At 39.2% G+C, this 21,882-nt stretch overlaps 1 protein-coding gene across 1 annotated transcript in view; it reads left to right on the top strand.

Annotated features, from left to right (window-relative positions):
- LOC138860890 (uncharacterized) overlaps positions 1-21,519 on the top strand; it is a 26,090-nt gene extending 4,571 nt beyond the window's left edge. Inside the window, exons 2-5 of the mRNA XM_070119399.1 lie at positions 15,238-15,410; positions 18,265-18,445; positions 18,938-19,747; positions 20,332-21,519. Of these exons, the coding sequence (XP_069975500.1) occupies positions 15,322-15,410; positions 18,265-18,445; positions 18,938-19,747; positions 20,332-21,519 (2,268 nt within the window). The 5' untranslated portion in view covers positions 15,238-15,321. The remainder of the gene's footprint in view (positions 1-15,237; positions 15,411-18,264; positions 18,446-18,937; positions 19,748-20,331) is intronic.
- The last annotated feature ends 363 nt before the right edge of the window (positions 21,520-21,882 follow it).

The raw sequence follows: 21,882 nt of genomic DNA, 5'->3' as shown, positions 1-21,882 counted from the left end.
ATGGCGCGGTACAAAAGAGAGGCATCATATCCTCCTGAGAAGAGGCAGATAGATACACACACACACATCTACACAGACAAACACACTCACACACACGCACGCACGCACACGCACGCACAGACAAACACACACACACACTCACACACACCCACGCACACACAGACACTTTCATAAGGAAGGGATGGCGCGGTACAAACGAGAAGCATGCGCAGGTAGACAGATAGAGCCACATGCTACCACACCTCCCTCCCTCCCCCCCCACCTCCCCCCATCTCCCCCCACAGGCGAGCTGGTATCCGGACCCTGAATTTATCCGGCCGTAAGTTCGCTTCGGCCGATTCTCAGCAGGAAGGAAATGGAGGAAAGTTTGCCGCGGTGAGAAGGTTATGATACGAGAGAGAGAGAGAGAGGGAGAGAGGGTGGGTGGGTAGGAGGGAAGGAAGGGAAGAAGGGGAAGAGGGGAAGGAAGGAAGGGGGGGGGGGGGAGGGAGAGGGGGGGTAGGAGGGAAGGAAGGGAGGAAGGGGGGAGGGAGGGAGAGAGGGTGGGTGAGGTAGGAGGGGAGGAAGGGAGGAAGGGGAAGAGGGAAGGGAAAGGGGAAGGGGGAGGGGGGAGGGAGAGGGGGTGGGTAGGAGGGAAGGAAGGGAGGAAGGGTGGAGGGAGGGAGAGAGGGTGGGTGGGTAGGAGGGGAGGAAGGGGAAGAGGGGAGGGGAGAAAGGGAGGGAGGGAGAGAGAGAGGGTGGGTGGGTAGGAGGGAAGGAAGGGAGGAAGGGGGAGGGGAGGGAGAGAGATGGGGAGGAAGAGAGAGAGAGAGAGTGGGTGGATGGGTAGGAGAGAAGGAGAGGGGGTAGGAGGGAAGGTGAAGGGGGAGAAAGGGAGGGAGGGAGAGAGATGAGGAGGGAAAGAGAGAGGGAGAGAGGGTGGGTGGGTAGGAGGGAAGGGGAAAGTGGAGGAAGGGGGAGGGGGGGGGAGAGATGGGGAGGGAAAGAGGAGAGGGAGAGAGAGATGTGGGTGGGTAGGAGGGAAGGAAGGGAGGAAGGGGGAGAGGGGGGAAGGAGAAAGGGAGAGGAGGGAAAGAGAAAGAGAGAGAGGGAGGAAGGAAGGGAGGGGGAGATAGACAGAGAGGAACGGAAGCAGGAAGAAAGGGATGGAAGAAGGAAGAGAAGAAGGAAGAAGAGAGAGAAAAATTATGGGAGTGCGGGAGAGAGGGAGCGAGGAAGGGAGAAAAATAACATGCGATGATATTTATGGCAATGACAAAGATGATGATACAGATACCAAAAATGAGAAAAGATGGACATCAGCAATGGTCATACTATTATCAGCTAAAAAAAAAAAAGGTGTACATGAGGATGGTAATACTCATAGCTGTGAGGAAAATGATAATGCTGATGGTGATAAGAATTCGTAAAGTAAACGAGTAAGTAATTAAAGATAGTAAATCAAGTTGTAATGGTTATTATCGAAACGCATTTTTTCCACTTATTGATTAAAACAGGAAATGTGTACGACCTCCTTGCTCACCCCCCCCCCCCTCAAAGCAATGAAGCTCCATAAATCAGCTGTCTTATCATATATCAAAGGAAGTATATTAAGTTTGTTCGCCAATTCTCTCTCTCTCCCTCTCTCTCTCTCTCTCTCTCTCTCTCTCTCTCTCTCTCTCTCTCTCTCTCTCTCTCTCTCTCTCTCTCTCCTTCTTTTCCTTTCTTACTCTCCACCTCCTCTTTCTCTCTCTCTCCCTCTTTCCCTTTCCTCCTCTCTACCTCTCTCTCTCTCCCTCTCCCCACTCCTTCTAGCGCCTCGTGTGGTGCTGTCAGCCTTGCAACTTGAGACCCACCATTTGTTGCAACGACCTGGAACCTGCAACCGTTCCAGGTCCTGCGAGCAATGCAGCTAAGACCAGGTTCAGACCATTCCTTACCTTGGTCTTCTTTGTGGTCTTCGTTAGAGTAATGTTTAAGAATAGGTGTCGATTGAGGAACCTGTTGTGCTAAAGTGAAAGAGAAAGAAGGAAAGAGAAAAAAAATGGAGAGAGGGAGTGGGGAATAGGTGGATAGGTAAATAGATAGATATGTGAATAGCTAGTACGGGGGAGAGAGATTGGAAGAGAGCGAGGAGAAGGAGAGAGAGGGGGGGAGAGACAGAGAGAAATAGAAAGAGCGCGAGAGTGAGAAGAAAAAAGAGAACAGATAAAAAAGAAAGAAAGAGAGAGATCAACAGATTGAAAGAAAGAAAAAGAAAAACATAAAAAAAAGACAGAGAGAAAATGAGAAAGAAAGACAGAGAGACAATAAAAACGAGAAAAATGAGAAAGAAAAAGAGAAAAAGAGAAAGAAAGAAAAAAGAGAAAAAGAGAAAGAGGAAGAAAGAAAGAGAGAAAATAAACCTTTTTCCTCCCAACCACAAAACCTTAAGATTTACCCGCCCGCATGTCATGTACCTTCACACGAGACACGTCCGCCCGGGCAAATAAGCTTAATTATTTGCTTTTCTTCGCCTCCCTGTTATCATTATTTATCATTGATTTTGTTGTTGTTACTGTGACTGTTGTTGTTGTTGTTATTACTGTTATTATTAGTATTACTATCGTGATGATTATGACGGTGATTTTTATTTGATCTTTATTACCATTATCATTATTATTGTTGTTATCTTTATTATTAGTGTTATTATTATTATTATTATTATTACTATTATTATTATTATTATTATTATTATTATTATCTTTATTATCATTATCATTGTCATCATCATTATTATCATTATTATTATGATTATGATTATCATCATCATCATTATTGTTGTCCTTATTATTACTAATATTATCATTATGATTATAATTACTATCATTATTATTACAATTAACTATCATGATGATTATAATTACTATCATTATTATTACAATTAACTATCATGATGATTATCATTATTGTTATTGTTGTTATCATTATTGTCCTTCTAGTATTTATTTTATTATCATTACTATTGCTATTATTCTCATTATCATCATCATAATCATTATCATCATTGTTATTATTATTAGCATTGTAACTATCATTATCATCATCATAATCATATCATACTTAATCACTACATTACCGCCATTATCATTATTATTATCACAGTCATTCTTATTGCTGTTATCATTATTATCATCATTACCATTATTACCATTACCATTAGCACCATTATTATTATTATTAGTAGTAGTAGTAGTAGTAGTAGTAGCATCATCATCATCATCATCATCATTATTGTTATGACTGTTCATATAAATACTCTTGTTATTATTATTATCATTATTATTGTTGTTGTTATTAATATTATTACTATTATTATTACTGTTATTATCATTATCATTATTTTTATTATTATTATTATTATTATTATTATTGTTGTTGTTATTGTTATCATTATCATTGTCATTATTATTATTATCATTATCATTTTTATTACTATTATTATTACTATTATTGCTATCAATATTATTTCAATCATTATCATTATTGCATAATCATCATTATTTTGATAATTATTATTTCATTATCATTATCTTTTAATATCATCATCATTAGTATCATTTTTGTTATTTTTGTTATTATTATTACCATTATTACCCTTATTATCGGTATCATCATCATCATAATTATTACTAATCTTTTTATTGTTGTCACTCTTGTCATTGTTATTTCCATCATCATTATCGTCGTTAGCATTATTGTTATCATTTTTGCTATCCTTTTTTATCATCATTTATATTATCATTATTATTATTATCTTTATGATTATTTTTATCATCATCGTTATTCTTATTGTCATTATTAACATTATTGACATTATCATCATTATCATTATCATTATTATCAGTAGTATTTTCATCTTCATTTTCATCATCGTTATTATCATTATTATAATTATTATTATTATTATTATTACTATTATTATTATTATTATCATCATCATCATTATTATTACTGCTATTTGTGTTATTATCATAAGGGTCATCATTATTATTATCATGTCTACCATCATTATTGCTATCATTATTTTTACTTTTATTATCATCATTGCTGTTATTATCATCATTATTATCACTATTATTATTATTACTAGTTATTTTTGGTGTTGTTTTTATTATAATGATAGTAATAGTAATAATACTATTAATGATAATGATGATGATATTTTCATAATTATTATTATCATCATCATCATTACTGTTGTTGTTACTATTGTTTTTATTAGCATAATCATTTGTATTATTATCATTCTTTAGAAGAACTATAATTATTTCAATTACCATTATTAAATGTCTTTAATATTATCATCACTGATATCATAATTACCATCATTATCATTATTATGAGTCATTATTACTGCTTTTTTTTATTGTCATTGCCATTGTTGCCATTATCAATACCATTACAATTACCGTTATGATTTTCATCATTATTCCTCTATACACTGATCTCATGCTCATGCTCTTGTGTTTTGAACTCTTCTAAAAAAAATTACTGTCCCCCATACGTCTTGTCTCACGTAATGATCGGGTTCTCAGTGTGATTTTCAATTCTTCACCATCAATTCTCCAGATTCTTTGTGACATCTCAATTCACAATCAACTGTAGTAACAACTTTAACTCTCTGTGTCCCCTACTTGCTAACATTATTCTCTGGAGTTTGTTTTTCGCTGAGTTACGTTCTTTTTCATGTATCCTACCATCCTCTGAAGCAACAATATCTATTCTTATGTGATAGTTTTTTTTCCCAATTACTTTGTTGCACTGGCTAGTTACTTTTCACAACACCTGACGTTTCACATCCTTAGTTATATCATTACTATTATTACTAATATCATTACTATTAATATCATTACTATTATTTTTGTTATTATCTTTATCATTATTATTATTATTATTATTATTATTATTATTATTATTATTATTATTATTATCATTATTATTATTATTATTATTATTATTATTATTATCATTATTATTATTATTATTATTATTATCATTATTATTATTATTATCATTCTCTGAGACATTCTCACACCATTTTCCTCTGCGATTTATATTTCCTACATAGCTTTAAATCTTCAATTGAGCATTGGCACCGCATTCTACATTTGGTTTGTATTCCATTTGATCCAATTTCTTACATTCGCAAACAATACGACCAACGATTTTTTTTTTGTTTTGTTTTCTCGCTGCACATTATGCGTGATGGCGAGTCTGCAGTCTTGTCTATATTAGTGTGATTTTTTAAAGTTTGTATTATTTTATTCTATTTCTCGCACTTGCTTGGTGTTTCTTGTTTGTTTGTTTGTTTGTTGGCTTGATTCCTTCGAAGCGCTGTTGCTGAGCTGCACTTATCAACGCTTCCACCACTCACTCCATCATCCTTCCCTTAGCCTTTCCCAAGCTTTCTTTTCTGCTTTTACTTTTGATATTTCTCAAACAAACTGCCCACATATTTCTTTCCTTCCACAGTCTTTGGTCTTCGTTCCTTGTTTCCTCTTAAATTCAACCTTGTCTTTGGCGTTTTCAGTCTCTATCACATTCGTATATGTTATGTTATGTTTTATCCCTATTTCCTCTATAGTCTCCTTTCCGTTCATCTGGTAATGTATATCCTTTCTCTAAGTAATTCTACAAGTTTTCCACAGCTGTACTAGTCATTAATTTCCAGATAAAATATAAACACGATATTAGCCTGATAATATCTACTGCATTCCCCTCAGCTGGGTCTTTTCTCCATGCTATAGTCCGGCCATATGTCACCCCCCCTTCGGCACTTTCTCCCTATCATTTCAAAAGCCATGAAGTTAACAAGCCACACTGTCATGCATGGTACTTGATGTCGTAATCCCAACCTCTCTGTTAACCTGCTCTTCCTGTTTTTTTTATTATTATTTATTTTTTTTCTTTCTTTCTTTCTTTCCTTTTAATCCGTTTTTTTTTTTTTTTTTTTTTTTTTTTACTGAGCGTCCATCACAGTTTTCGGAATTATGACCTCGTTTTAATGTTTTTTTTTCTCTCTCTTTTGATTTCGTTAAGCCATTATGTATTCAGGTTGTGTTTCTTAACTATGCCCTTTATAGCGCTCCGATGTGATGCCCTCTCTGCATTTGGCATACGTTTTCCCTGTTCTTTCTTTGTCATTACATTCTTGGCATAGCTTTCTCTTGTCCTTTGGAAACGTATTTTATTTATGCTGCTTTACTCCCTTTTCACAACTCTCCGACGCCCTTGCCTCTATCCTTTATTTCAGCTTTTCAGTAACAGCTGGTTATTCATTCATTTGTTTCTGTATTTTTTTGTTGTTTTCTAAATTTATACCTGGTCCTTCTTTTAATTTCATCTTTTATCTCTCTTTCTGCAATATACACAGCCTGTCTCAGCTTCTTGACCTAACTTTCTAGTTATCTCTTCTTCCCATGTTATTTTGCATCATTTTGGAACATTATTAGGTAACGACTGTAATGACTAGTACCATTGTTATCACTAATGGTATTATCACCAATAACCTTCGGCTCCTGTTGATGTTGTGCTGTTATTTTTACTACTATTATCATGGTTGATAGAACCTGTACAGGTATTCCTCAACTACTAGTACTTATTTTCCTACGATAGAGTGAACGAGGATGAGAGAGAGAAAGAGAGAAAGAAAAAATGAAGTAACCAACATAAACGTCTTTCAATTTTTCTCCTTTTTTCCCTTTCTCTCTCTCTCTCTCTCTCTCTCTCTTTCTCTCTCTCTCTGCCTCCCTCCCTCCCTCTCTCTCTCTCCCTCTCCCTCTCCCTCCGTCCTTCCGCCCTCTCTCCCTCTCCCTCCACCCCCATCTCTCTCTCTCTCTCTCCTCCCTCTCTCTCTCCCTCCCTCTCCTCTCCCTCTCCCTCCCCCCCATCTCTCTCTCCCTCCCTCCCTCTCCCTCTCCCCCCCATCTCTCTCCCTCCCTCCCTCCCCCTCTCTCTCTCTCTATCGAAATATTGCTCGGAACTTAGAAACGCCGGCGCCCTCTGACCTTTAGGAGGGAAATATAGCATGTAAAGTAATTACGGAGGTGTTCGTGCATTTTTTTTTTTTTCTTTTTTTTTTTTTTAGAGGGGGTAGAGGGATAGGTAGTGCGAGTTGTTGATTAGAGGGAAATAGTTTTATTGTGAAGTGTTAGATTATCGTTTCATGTTTGTGTGTCTTTTATTTTTATCATTATTAACACCGCTAAGGAGGTTATGCTTTTGGTAGCGGTGGTTAGTTAGATAGTTGGGTGGTTAGCAGGATAACTCAAAAATCCATGAACAAACTTCTATTTTTATTTTATTTTATTTTATTTGTTTATTTACTTTATTTTATTTATTTATTTATTTCATTTTATTTTTTATTTAGTATTTTTTTTTTTTTACCAGAGGTGTGTCTTAGTCTAACTTAAATGGTGATCCCTTGTCGATAAGGATAACTATTATCATTATTATCATTACTTTCATTACCTTCGCTAAAAGAGGTTATGTTAATAGACATCACCGGTGTACTTGGGAAGATGGCAATTTTCATGTAATTCTTCAAGTGTGAATATTATTATTGCATCAGTGACCCTATTGCCTTGGCGGTGGTATGTGCTCTCTGAGTGTTTCTCGTTATTATTATCATAGTTTTTGTTATCATTATTATTAGAATTATTATTGTTATTATTGCTATTATTATTATTATTATTATTATTATTGTTGTTGTTGTTGTTGTTGTTGTTGTTGTTATGGTTATAATTGCTATCAATGTTATCATCATCATTTTTCGGTTATTATTATTATTTTTGTTTTTATAATTTTCGTCATTGCTATTAGCTTCAATATCATTATTTAGTGACGGTGCCTTCTGACCTTTAGGAGGGAAATATAACTTGTATAGTAATTAAGGAGGTATTCGTGCATGTCTTCCTTTTTTTTTTTTTTTTGGAAGGGGTCGGGTCAATAGTACGTGATGTTACCTCAAATGCGCACAAAATATAACCAAGTCCCCCCTACAAAGAAAAGAAAATGATCGATGGAAGTTTCCCATTTTCTATAACAGATCTAATCTGCGGACCCAACTTACCATCAACAAGTCGTGGCAACCGTCCCCATAGGAGCAACAAGTCACGCTGAATGTAGTCCTCTACCTGCAACAAGTCCTTGGGAGCGAACCACACACGACCCAGCTAGTCGTGGTTTAAGGATGTAAATGAAAAAAAAAGAAAAATAATTAAATTGATTAGGCCTATTATCGGTTTAGGCTAAAGAGTGAAGGGATGAATTTTGAAGTTTACGTTACGATGAAAAAAAATGATAAGCGTTTATAAGCTTTTCTTTAGGCTTGATTAGACAAAAGATCCTCTTGATAGTTTATAAGAAGTTCACACAGGTTCAAAAAAGTACAGTTGTATCGATCTGTTTTGTCATCCGTGTAGGTTCAGTTGAAAGTAACAAATCAATTGCTTACATGTTTTGGGTACAAATGGAGACACACACACACACACACACAGACACACACACACAGAGAGAGAGAGAGAGAGAGAGAGAGAGAGAGAGAGAGAGAGAGAGAGAGAGAGAGAGAGAGAGAGAGAGAGATCTTGGGTCGACAGAGAGACAGATAGATAGACTGAGATAGAGAGAGAGAAAGAGAAAGAAAAAAAGGAGACAGAGAGAGAATGAGAAAACAGACAGACAAAGAGAGAGAGAGAGAGAAGAGAGCTCCGGTAATTGGCCAATTAGCATAACTAATGACCCCGAAATCTCTAACGGGAGAGACGCCTCAGCACATGTTATCACAGTCTACCCTTCTGCTCAGATCTATGACGTCACAGCTGGTCTCCATTTTATAGAATTCGAAAGTGAACGAAAATGAGGAAATCTCTTCAAAAAAAAAAAGAAAATGGACGAAAGACAACCAAACAATGGTGATGATATTAACGATAAAAATAAAAAATGATGACAATAATATAGATAAATGCAAGAATAAGGAAATGAATAATCATAATAATAACATGGATTATAGTGGTAGCAATAATAATGATAATAGTATTGATAATAGCCCTGCTATAGATTATAATGATAATGGGAATGATGATAACAGTAATGATATTAAAAATAACAATGATAATAGAATAATATCATAATACTAATGATAATAACCACAAAAATGAAAATTATCATTATGATAACAACAACAATAAAAACAACTACAATAAGGTTAATAACGAGAGTGATACTGGTAACAATTATAATGCTAATAATAATAGTGATAATGATCATGATAACAGTTATAATACTAATGAAACTGATAATAATGATAACAATAATAACAATGATAACAATAGTAATAATAATAATGATAATAATGATAATAGTATCAGTGACGGTGATAATGAGAGTAGTTATGATAATGATGATGACAATAGTTGTAATGACAATGATAATATGCAAAATAAAGATAATCACGATAATAATGATGATATTAATAGTTGTATTAATGATATCAATTATGATGATAGTGGAAATAGTAATTATAATAATAACAATTATAACAATAAGGATGCTGATAATGGTAATAAGGATAATTATAATGATGGTGATAATGATGATAATGGTAATGATGGTAATAATGATAATAAAAATGATAACAATGATAATAATAATAATGATAATGATAATAAAACAATAATGATAATGGTGAATTATCATTATTATCATTATCATTATTGTCATTCTATCACTATTGTTCTTTTCATTGTCATCATTATCATTACTATTGCTACTGTTATCGTCATTATGAGTATTATTTTTATTGTTGTTATAATGATTATCATTATTAATATTATTATCATTATTATTATTATTATTATTATTATTATTATTATTATTATTATTATTATTATTATTATTATTATTATTATTATTATTATTATTGTTATTATTATTATTATTATTATTATTATTATTATTATTATTATTATTATTATTATTATCATTATTGTTATTATTATTATTATTATTATTGTTATTATTATTATTATTATTATTATTACCATTATTGTTATTATTATTATTATCATTATTATTATTGTTATTATTATCATTGTTATTATTATTTTTACTATTACCGTTATTGTTATTACTATTATTGTCATTATTACTATTATTAACATTACTACTATTATTATTATTATTGATATTATTATCATTGTTATAATTATCATTATTATTTTCTCAACTATAATCATCATCATGATAATAATGATCATCTTTACAATCATTATTATCATCATTAGTAATAGTATTATCATTATCATTATTATTATTATTATCATTATCTTATTCATTATCATTGTTAGCATCAGTTATATTATCATCACCATTAATATTATCATTATTGTCATTATTATCATCATTATCATTATTATTATCATCAATATTATTATCATCATAATTGTTCTTATTATGATTATTGTCATTATTACTATTATAATGATTATCATCATCGTCATCATTTTCATTATTATGTTTATCATCTTTAACATTGGTATTACTATTATCATTATCATTATCATTATTGCTATTATCATTATCACTTTTGTTATCATTATTGCTATTATCATTAATACTTTTGTTATCATTATTGCTATTATCATTATTATTATCCTTATTGATATTATCATTATTGCTATTATCATTATCATTATTAGTATCATTAGTATCATCATCATGATATTACTTATGATGGTGATTATAATGATAAAGATCCACAAACTCTTATTGATAATAGTATTAATGATAATATGAACGGTTATGATAGTATATACAATCATAATAATAACAACAACGATACAACAATAACACAATGTAGAGAAATAGGCGTAGGCTCGAAACCAATTTTCTCATCAAATTTCGTCAAAGCAGAAAATCCTCTCTGCACAGGAGCCTAATCCTGCCGTTGATCCTGGATTTTAGATGATCATTAATTCACGCAAACAAACGTCTTGGGGAAGAATCTGAGCGTCTTGAGAATGCGTTTCCGTCCCGTAGACTTATTTCGTGTGCGTGTGTGCGTGTGTGTGCGTGTGCTGTGTGTGTGTGTGTGTGTGTGTGTGTGTGTCTGTGTGTGTGTGTGTGTGTGTGTGTGTGTGTGTGTGTGTGTGTGTTTGTGTGTGTGTGTGTCTGTGTGTGTGTGTGTGTGTGTGTGTGTGCGTGTGTGGTTGTTTCCCTGTGTATTTGTGTCCAGGGTAAGGGTGTGTGTGTAAGTGTGTGTGTCTGTTTATGTGAGGGTCTGTGTGTGCATGTGTCTATATATGCATATGTATATTTATGTTCCCTTTCTTTTGTGTGTATGAGTGTGTGTGTATGTACATGCGAGAAAGAGATATAGAGATAGATAGAGAGAGAGAGAGGGAGCGAGTGAGCGAAAAAGAGAGAGAGAGAGAGAGGGAGCGAGTGAGCGAAAAAGAGAGAGAGAGAGAGAGAGAGAGAGAGAGAGATAGAGAGAAAGAGAGAGCGAGCGAGTGAAAGAGAGAGAGAGAGAGAGCGAAAGACAGACAGACTAATAGAGAGAGACCGCGCGCGCAAGACAGAGAGAGATTGTCTCTACCTGCATGTATCTGACTCTACCCGTGTCTACGTATGTGTAGATAACTCCTTACCCCCCCACCCCCCCTCCCCCGTAAGTGAAAGGCAAGGGACCTACTAAAGGGTTCACGTCAGGCACAAGATCTCCAAGATGAAGAGGAAGATGGAGAGAGTGTCAGGGGGAACAGGGAGAGGGGGGGTGATGGGAAGAGGGGAGAGGGGTGGAGGGGGGAGGAGAATGGTGTAGGGGGTGGGGGGGGGTGAGGGGCGCTGGGAAGAGGGGAGAGGGGTGGAGGGGGGAGGAGAATTTTGTAGGGGGGGAGAGGGGTGCAGGGGAGGGTGGAGGAAGAGGGTGCTGGGAAGAGGGGAGAGGGTTGGAGGGGGGAGGCTAGAGGGGTGATGGGAAGATATAGAGCATGTCAGGGGGAACAGGGAAGGGGGGAGGAGAATGGTGTAGGGGGGGGGTGAGGGGTGCAAGGAGGGAGGGAGGAAAGGGGCGCTTGGAAGACGGGAGAGGGGTGGAGGGGGGAGAAGAATGGTGTAGGGGGGTGGAGGGGTGCAGGAGGGGGAGGAAAGGGGCGCTGGGAAGAGGGGAGAATGGTGTAGGGGGGAGAGAGGAGGAGAATAGTGTAGGGGGGGGGACGGGTGCAGAGGGATGGGGAGGGATAAATGCTATAGGTGTGTGTGTGAATAGTAAAGGTAAAAAAAAAATAAGACAAAAATAGATATAAAAAGGTTAATTGATGATGAGATAACAGTCTCGAAATTCTCTTGGACTATATCTTAAAGCCGTGTCTGCAGATGGAGCCCAGGACGAAGTGTGTGTGTATGTATATAAACACACACACGCGCGCGCGCACACACACACACAAAACACACACACACAAACACACACTTGCTCACACACACACACACACACACACACACACACACACACACACACACACACACACACATATATATATGTATATATATATATATATATATATATATATATATATATATATATATATATATATATATATATATATATACATATATATATATATATATAAATATATATATATATATATATATATATATATATATATATATATATATATAGATATATATATACATATGTATATATATATGGATATGGGAGCTGAATCGTATGTGTGCATTATACTTACATTTTTTCAATATGAAAAAAAATCAATATCGATCATACCTTTTCATTCTGCTTGTGCTAAGAACCACACCAGTCAACCACTGTATTTACACTGTACCTTTGCTGTACCGTCTACACAATTACTTTAAGTTCATGCTCTCTGTGTTACATCCTGTCAAGATTTCGTCCGCTAGAAATTTGCAGGATTAAGCAGGCTTTTAGTACTGAGCGACGGTCGTGAACGGCGTGTGTGTATGTATGGTTATCATGGGAATAATTGGAACAGTGCCATAATACATTTTTTTTTCTTTTTTTTTTTTTTTTTTTTTTTTTTACTGATTTTTGCGTTACGCCAAACTCTTTTTTTTTTTTTTTTTTTTTTTTTTTACTGATTTTTTGCGTTACGGCAAACTCATTCACAACACGCGCTCCTGGCATTAGCCGTAATGTCGGTAGTACGAAAATAGACGATGTTCTTTAAGCGGGCTACTTCATTAGCGTGTTGCCTGGCACAAGCTGGCACTTGTACTTGATGGTCTTGCTCTTTCCCTTCTTTCTTTTGTTTTATATTTTTTATTTCTTTTCTCGTTTTTATCCCGATTTTTTTTCTTTCTCATCCTAGCTATCTACATTGCCCTCTTTAATCAAGACTGATATGATATATTCCAAAGCAGTTTCGCAGTTTCTAGAACAAGTCTACGTTCATTAGAATCATAGTTAATCAAAACAAAAGACTAATTTAGTCGGTTGAACAGATGTACATGTGAACGAACTGAATTATCTTATGATGTTATTTTTCCTGTAACAACATCGAGCCCACATTTGAGTCTAACGATAGCCAAAGTTATTAGATTCATCAAAGTAAGCTGTCTATGAACCGCATCATCTTTATCATTTGCCCGAAAACCCTAACGTGTATTTGATTGCAACAACCGAATTTTGCCGATCTAATTTATTCTGTTGCGGATGAAATGGAATCCCTTTCTATTTTTCTGTAACAACTCTATAGGCATTCAACCCGCATTTGATCACAACCGAATAAAAGCGATTTCTCGAAGTCAGCTGTGAATGAGCTGGATTACTTTTCGCTTTTTGTTGGAATATTACGGACATGCAACCCGCACTTCATTACAGCAACAGCCGAACTACGCCGATTCAGTGGACTCTGTAAATGAATTGGGGCATCTTTGTCCCCTGAAAAAAATCTACGGACATCTAACCCACAGTTCATTACTATATCAGCAGAAATGCATTCGGTTCAGTGGACTTAGCTGTAAAGGAATCGGAGAATCTTTGGCTCCTTTCATTAAAAACAGCCAAATCGCATTCAGTTCATTGGACTTAGCTGTAAAGGAATCGGAGTATCTTTGTCGTCTATTTAAAAAATCCCTCCCCCTTCCTCCCACCTCTTTCCTCCCTCCCCCTCTCCCTCTCTCCTTTTCCCTTTCCCTCTACCTCTCTCCTTATCTTTCCCATCCTCTCCCTCTCTCCTTCGACACGGTGTTGCGAAGCGGCTCCGAACATCAGCTTCATCAGCTAATAATTAGAAAAATATTATTATCTTTGTCTACTCTTTAAAAACTCTACGGACCTCAACCCACAGTTCATTACAACAGCCGAACAGCATTCGGTTCAGTGGATGCACCTGGACAGGAACTGAAGAATCTTTGTCTCATGAAAAAAAAAACACTTTACAGGCATCAAACCCACATTTCCTTGCAACACCAACCGAACTGCATCCGGTTCAGTGGACGAAGCAGTGAATGAACTGAAGTATCTTAAACTGCGAAGTTGCTCTTCTGTTTGTGATCTGTGATATACAGAAGGCGCACAACATTCGTGGCTGTGCGTATGCATGTGGCTATCAACATATGCGCTGGAATGTGTACGTGTTTGTATCCGCATGGGTATATTTAAGCTCCAAACCTATTCCACATAAACATAATCAATTGGAAAATCCTCTTAGGCTTTCACCTGGGAGTGCTACAACACAAACAACCAACCTAACAGATCACTCCGCCCACATCCATTACTCGGTCGACCCGCCCATCTCTCCTCTTTCTCTCTATATATATATCTGTCTGTATATCTATCTGTCTGTCTGTCTTTTTATGTCTTTATCTCTCTCTCTGTCTCAGTATCTCTCTCTTCTCTCATTCTCTCCATCTAGCTGTCTGTCTGTCTGTCTATCTATCTGTATATCTATCTATCTGTTTGTCTGTCTGTCTGCCTCTCCCTCCCTCACTCTCTCTCTCTCACTCACTCACTCACTCACTCACTCACTCACTCACTCACTCACTCTCTCTCTCTCTCTCTCTCTCTCTCTCTCACTCTCTCTCTCTACCTTTCCTCCATCCTTCCCCTCCCTCTCACTCTCTTTTCCTCCCTCTTTCTCATCCTCTCAACCTCCATCACTCCATCAATCCTGTCCCATCTACCTACATGACCGCCCCGTACTCAGTCTCTCCCTCTCTCTCTCTCTCTCTTTCCAGTTCGACAATGACCTGGACTGGATCGGTCTCTGGCCTCGCACCGGGTCATACAAGCGCTTCACCAACCTGGATGACGTCACGAGTATGATGACCTTGGACGAGAGCGTGAGGCCGCCTGAGCAGCCTGACCTCCCGCCGCAGCCTCTCAGGCCAGCTCCTGCGCCTCCGCCAAGGTGTGTGGGAGGCTCGAGGTTCACGTGTGTGTGTTTTTTTTTTTTTTTTCTTTCTTTCTTTTCTTTTCTTTGGGAGACTCGAGGTTCACGTGTTTTTTTCTTCTTTCTTTCTTTCTTTTCTTTTCTTTTCTTTGGGAGACTCGAGGTTCACGTGTGTTTTTTTTTTTTCTTTCTTTCTTTCTTTTCTTTTCTTTGGGAGAATCGAGGTTCACGTGTGTGTTTTTCTTCTTTCTTTCTTTTTCTTTTCTTTTCTTTTCTTTTCTTTTCTTTTCTTTTCTTTTCTTTTCTTTTCTTTTCTTTTCTTTTCTTTTCTTTTCTTTTCTTTTCTTTTCTTTTCTTTTCTTTTCTTTTCTTTTCTTTTCTTTTCTTTTCTTTTCTTCTCTTCTCTTTTCTTCTTTTCTCTTTCTTTCTTTCTTTCTTCCTTTATTTATTTATTTATTCATTTGTGTTAATGATACTAATACTACTGTTGATAATGATAATAATGATTTCTTTTTTTTTCTTTGTTTAAATGTTAATGATGTTACTACTACTATTGATAGTGATGATAGTAAAGATAATACGAATAATAATAATGCATACTATTTCACGTGTGGATTTGTTTTCCTTTTGTGTTAACGGAACTACTTCTAATAATAATAATATTAATGATAATAATAATGATGATAATAATAATGATTATTATGTCAGAAGTTGTGTTGTTCTTGGCAGTTCATAGATATTATTTTCCTATTTTTTACGGTATATTATATTTCTTAAATGTTGTAATGTTATTTCGTGAAATCCTATACCATTTTTTTATTCATTAACATTGTTATTGTTGTCGGTCCTAATTATTGCCTATTACTAATTGCTTAGTTACTGATTACGTGTATATTTAGTTTAATAGTTTCTTTCCTTCGTCCAGATGATGAACAATCATTTTCTTTAAAGGAATATGAAATTTTTATATTGAACATAGTGATGATGATGATGATGATGATGATAATAATAGTACTTTAGAAGGGAAAGAATTTTTAAAAATCAGAGAACAAAGTTAAAAGATAAATCCATATTTGTTAGATTTCTTTATATTTTAATGGAATTTTGACATATATGATATTCTTCTATATGTTTTTATATGTTTTATGTTTATAGTATTTCCCACAGTAATTTCCAATCGTAGTTCTATATTTGATATTAATATATGATTTACAGTCTATTTTTATTATTTCTTTAGATTACAAGAGATATGAATATGAAATAACATTAAAATTATTCACCTGAAATTTCTCTTTTCCTCTCTATCTATCTATTTACCTCTCTCTCTCTCTGTCTGTATGTCTGTATGTTTGTCTGTCTCGTTCTCTCTCTCTCTCTCTCTCTCTCTCTCTCTCTCTCTCTCTCTCTCTCTCTCTCTCTCTCTCTCTCTCTCTCTCTCTCCCCTCCCATCTTACTTCTCTCTCCCATCCCTACACTCTCATCAATTTTCCATATCCTCCTTATTATAACCAATAATCAACAGAAACAAAACAAACCAACAACCCCCCCAAAAAATAACCCCCCCTTTCCCTTTCTCAAAAAAAGACGATAATTAAAAACAACGAACCAAAAAAATACCCCTCCCCCTTTCCCCTTCTCAAAAAAAAAAAAAAAAAAAAAAAAAAAAAAAAAAAACACACACACAGACGATAATTAAAAAGCAATTTTCCTCACGACAGTTACACGATCCTCTCCCGGGCACAAAGCAGACCATTCTAGCCTTTATTTCTTTCGTTTCTCTCGTCTCTCTTGTATTGTGTAATTTCCCTGCGTGATTCATGTCCTTGCCCCGTGTTCCTTTATCTCTCTTGCCATCTGGGAGTAACACGAAAGAGAAGAGAAGAGAAGAGAGAAGAATGAAAGGATGGAAGGAGGAATGTTAAAATTGTTTTTCTTTTATTCGTGTCCCGCTGGTAGTGGGTTTTCTCTTAATAATTTGTTGGGATTTTGTTGTTGTTGTTGTCTCTCTTATTATTATGATGATGATGATGATGATGATGATATGATGGTGATAGTTTTTGTGATAATAATGATTCTAATAATCATAAGGATAATAATGATATTGATGAGGATAATGATGATGACTGTGATAAAGGTGAGAGCGATAATAAGGATAAAACTAATCATCATCATTATTATCATTATTATTGCTATCATTATAGACGTCCTGAGATCATAGACGTCATTAAGATTAGTTTTATCTTCCACTTTTCCCTCTTTTCTTGCTCTTAACCGCCTTTCCTTTTTCGTCTTTTCATCTTCTCTCCACTTCTCCATGCTTCTTCTTCTCTCTTCCCTGCCTTATATATTCTTTTCATTCTCTCATTTCCTTTCGCTTTCTCCTTCCCTTCTCTTTGCCCTTTTTTCTCCTTCCTTCATTCATTCCTGAACCTCTATTCTGTCTTTCCGTCCATTCGTCCCTCTTTCTCTCTCTCTTACACCATCCTTTGATTTTCTTTACCTCCATTCTTCTAACCAATTCATCCCTTCCCTCTATTTTTATCTTCCTTGCTCCTCTCCCTCCTTTTCTTCCCTCCCTGCTTCTCATCCCTATCTATCTCTCTGTTTCCCTTTATGCCCTCCTTCCCTCCCCATTTTCCCTCCTCTTTACCCCGCCCTCAATTTACCCTTCCTCCTTCCCCTCTCTCCCTCCCCTTACGTCCCTCCATCTTCCCCTCTCTCTCCTTCCCCTCCCCTTCCCCTTCCACCCTCCTCTCCACACTTCTCCATTCCCTTTCTTCGCCCACCCATCTGATGGCGTTCGCTCCGCCCATCCATCTGACGCCTTCACTCCGCCCACCTATCTGATGCCCTTCGCCCCGCCCTCTTCCAGCAGGATGCCCGGGGGATGGACGGACAGCGGGGAGGGGTCGCCGTCCCCCGCCAGCAGCAGCATAGGCCTAGGGGCGGGAGTGGAAACGCCTCCGGAGCCATCACGCCCCGCCCCCGTCCTGGATCGAAGGGACTCGAACCGGTCGCTCAGTGGGCGGATCCAGAGGAGGGATTCGAGTAAGGTAAGTGAGGGCGGGAGGAAGGAGGATGGAAGGAAAAGGGGAGATGGGGCAGAGGAAGGGAGAAGGGAAGGATGGGGTAGAAGAAGGGAAGGAAGAGGGGAGGGGTTGAAGAGAGGAAGGGATAGGGGAGGGAAGGGATGGTGTGGAGAAAGAAAGGGAGAAGGGGAGGAAGGAAGTGGTTGAGGTAGGAAGGGGTAGGGGGGATGGAAGGAGGAGGGGAAAACAGGGGGAAGGGGGCGATAGGATGTGGGAAGGACCGGGTGGGGTTAAACGTAGATCAAAGGAATTAGTTTTATTGGTTCACAGTAGGTAGGGGTATTGTATAATGCAGCAGAAATACATTTTACATCAATAGATGAAATTATTCAAACTTATATTTTCAAAAAATAAAAAATAAACATAAGAACCATTTGCAACTGAACATATACTACTGAAAAAGAGAATGTTTGGAAATACTGATGACTGCCTTGCGCGGCCGATTCCCACTCGCAGGAACTCCTGGCGACGTCACAGCAGAGCAGCCCGAAAAGGTCTTCGACAAACCCCTTCAGAGCGTCCTGGGTCCCGCCCGACGAGGCTTCCGAAGGCGCCTACATCGAGGAAGCCTCCCGCGACACCATCTCCGCCCCTTCTCGCAGGGCGCCGTCCGGAGCGGGCAGGGGCGCGGCCTCGTCCGGTGCCGAAAGGGTGAATGAGGAGATGCAGCGAGCCTTCGCCCAGAAGCCCGAGGCCAACGTGACGGTCACGGCGACGGCCAGCGTCACGCAGAGTGGCCAGACTGTCGCTGACTGGTTCGGCGGAGGCGCTGGCGACAGGGCTACCAGCACTAATGTCACTAGTAGTGGTTCCACTGGATGGTTCACGAGCACAGCTAGCGAGGGCTTTGGTTCTGGTAGCGTCTCCAGCGTTGTAGCTACAAGCAGTGGGAGCAGGTGGCTCAGCGATCTCACCGGCAGTAATTCTGCCGCTGGAAGTAGCGTCAGCGGTGGAGTTGGTGGTGGCAGTGTCGCAGTGTCCAACAGTGTTGGCTATGTGGGTGGCAACAGGGAGAGCAGCGGAGGTGTTGTATCCCAGGCAGGAGTCGCTCAGACCTCTACAGTATACGATAACAGTGTCTACAAACCATTACAACCTGATTCTTTCGTAAATAAATTCAATGAAACCAAAGACACATCGATCTTCGGAAGCAAGAACTACTTCTCAGCCCCAGACTACACGAGACCCGACAGCGAGGCCGCCACTGGTGTCAGCGCCAGCCCCACGCCCTACATCAACCAGATGTCTACCACCACGAGAAAAGAGGTAAGAAATGTTTCCTTTTCGATTTCCACATATGGAGAGGCTCATTTTCTGGGGGTGTATGTACATGCTTACATACCAAGCCAGATAGACAGAAATTTACCTAATCATATTTTTTTTTTTCATTTATTTGATTATATTATTCACTTCTGGCTGATATGCTTCATAAACAAATATTCTAGTAATTTCTCTCTTAAATAACATTCTTACGAGTTTTAATAATTCATTAAATCCATCAACTAATAGAAAAGCTCAGAATGATGAGAGTCTCATCATCCTAGAGGGGCCAGTATCACTTTGACCTTCATTAACTTTGATGTCAGAGAGCATGTACTGCCTGCGAGGGGAGACTTGGATAAATATTGCTGAGCGAAGTTAATTTCCCCGACAGCAACTTAAAGGCTTGTTTGGCTCAGCCATGCGGAAAGGGTTGGATCACTCGAATCGGAGATTTTATCACTTATAGATATATGTCCATGTTTATAGAGACACAGACATACAGAGACAGACGGAGAACAGATCACTCGTGCTTTGAAGATGGTTAAAAGGAGCCGTGAGCCCTGAGCCCTTACGCTTTTCCCTTTCAGACGGGAGGCCCTGGCGGCGCGGCTCCTGGTCTGATCCTTCCCTCGAAGAACCCCGTTCTCCCGTCGGATTACGGGGGCGTTGCCGACGTTCCCGCGACACCTCCGAACACCGCCACCTCCGACCACTCCACCTCGCCCTCGCCCTACATCTCATCACGCCTGGCGGAGGTCGAGGCAAGGATAGGACTCCTAGGGGCGCGGCAGGAGGAGGAGGAGCGGTCGGCGCCCTTGGGCTGGGCGCAGGGCGGAGACCGGCGGCGGCCGGAGGAAGGCAAGAACCCGTTTTTGGTGTCGGTGAGTGGCAGGGCGGACAGAAAAGGTCTTGCTGGCGTCGAGGAGGAAGTGTCGCTCCTCCACGACGCAGCAGACACGCCTAGAACACAGCCTTTAGTGCGGCCTCACAGTGAGCGCGGGAGTGAGACCAGTGAAAGTGTCTTAGGAGGCGAGAGATCGCCGCGGGGGGAGACGCAGAAGGAGGAAAAGAAGGAGACAGGAGCGGAGGAGAAGGAGAAGGAGGTGAAGAAGGAGGAGGAGGAAGAAGAGGACGCCAGCACACGGCGGGTCCGTGAATACATCGCGTCTCTCAGTGCTCGGCTGCGGCAGATTCCCGACGACAACAGTATCGGGCAGGACTCCTTGAGCCAGATGAGCACCCCGCCGCCCTCCGCTGCCTTCCCCGTAACGCCCCCGAACTCTGCGGCCAGACTCTCCGGCGAGACGCCCCCTAGCTCGGCGGGCCTGTACGTCCCCTACGGCTCGCGGCCGCCCTCCTCCAGCACGCCCCCCAGCTCGGCGACGGGGCTGCGGAACTTGTACTCGAGCCGCAGGGCCTCCGCCGACGCGTCGCCGCTTTCGCCCGTCGTGTTCACTCTCAGCACGAGCCGAAGACTGTCCCTGGACACGCCTCCGAGCTCCGCCGACCTGGTGTCGGCCACGCCCCCCAACTCTGCCTCCTCGCAGGCCGTTTTCGGAGAGACGCCCCCGAGCTCGGCGGGCTACTCCAGCACGCCCCCGAACTCAGCGGGTCTAGCGGGGGCCTTCGAAGCGGGCGTGGCCGCGGGGACGCTCAAACGGGCCATGTCCTGCGACTCCGTCAGCTCTGACACGTCTGTGACGCTCAATGAGCTGGAGGACACGTGTGGTCAGGTCACGGGCCACCTGGCCATCCAGCTCATCTACGACAGGTGAGTACGGGACTTGTGTGCAGTTTTCAGTGTCTTTTCTTGTATCATTAGGAGCATTTACACACACATTAACTAGGTCTAAAATAATAGCACATGCATTTTAAAGAACGAATGTATCTTCAGCAGTACCTACAGAATATATGGAAGTATGATTTAGTGGTTTAGATTATAAAATAACAATTTGTGTTTCTTTGTAAACTTAGGCTGCTTTCACATCGAGGTGGCATGTCGCACTTAGCATGCCACGTGACACGCAACTTGAAAACGAACATACGGAAACACATGAGACCTTTCACACAGAAGTGGCGTGGCATTTGCATTTGCCAAACGCAGTCTGCGCGCCACGCCAAGATTGCCCTTCCCGTTT

This window comes from Penaeus vannamei, unplaced genomic scaffold (assembly GCF_042767895.1).
Source record: "Penaeus vannamei isolate JL-2024 unplaced genomic scaffold, ASM4276789v1 unanchor146, whole genome shotgun sequence".
In the NCBI taxonomy this organism is placed as follows: Eukaryota; Metazoa; Arthropoda; class Malacostraca; order Decapoda; family Penaeidae; genus Penaeus; species Penaeus vannamei.
The sequence above is the reverse complement of the archived record's forward strand: the minus strand, read 5'-3'. Positions and strand labels throughout refer to the sequence as shown.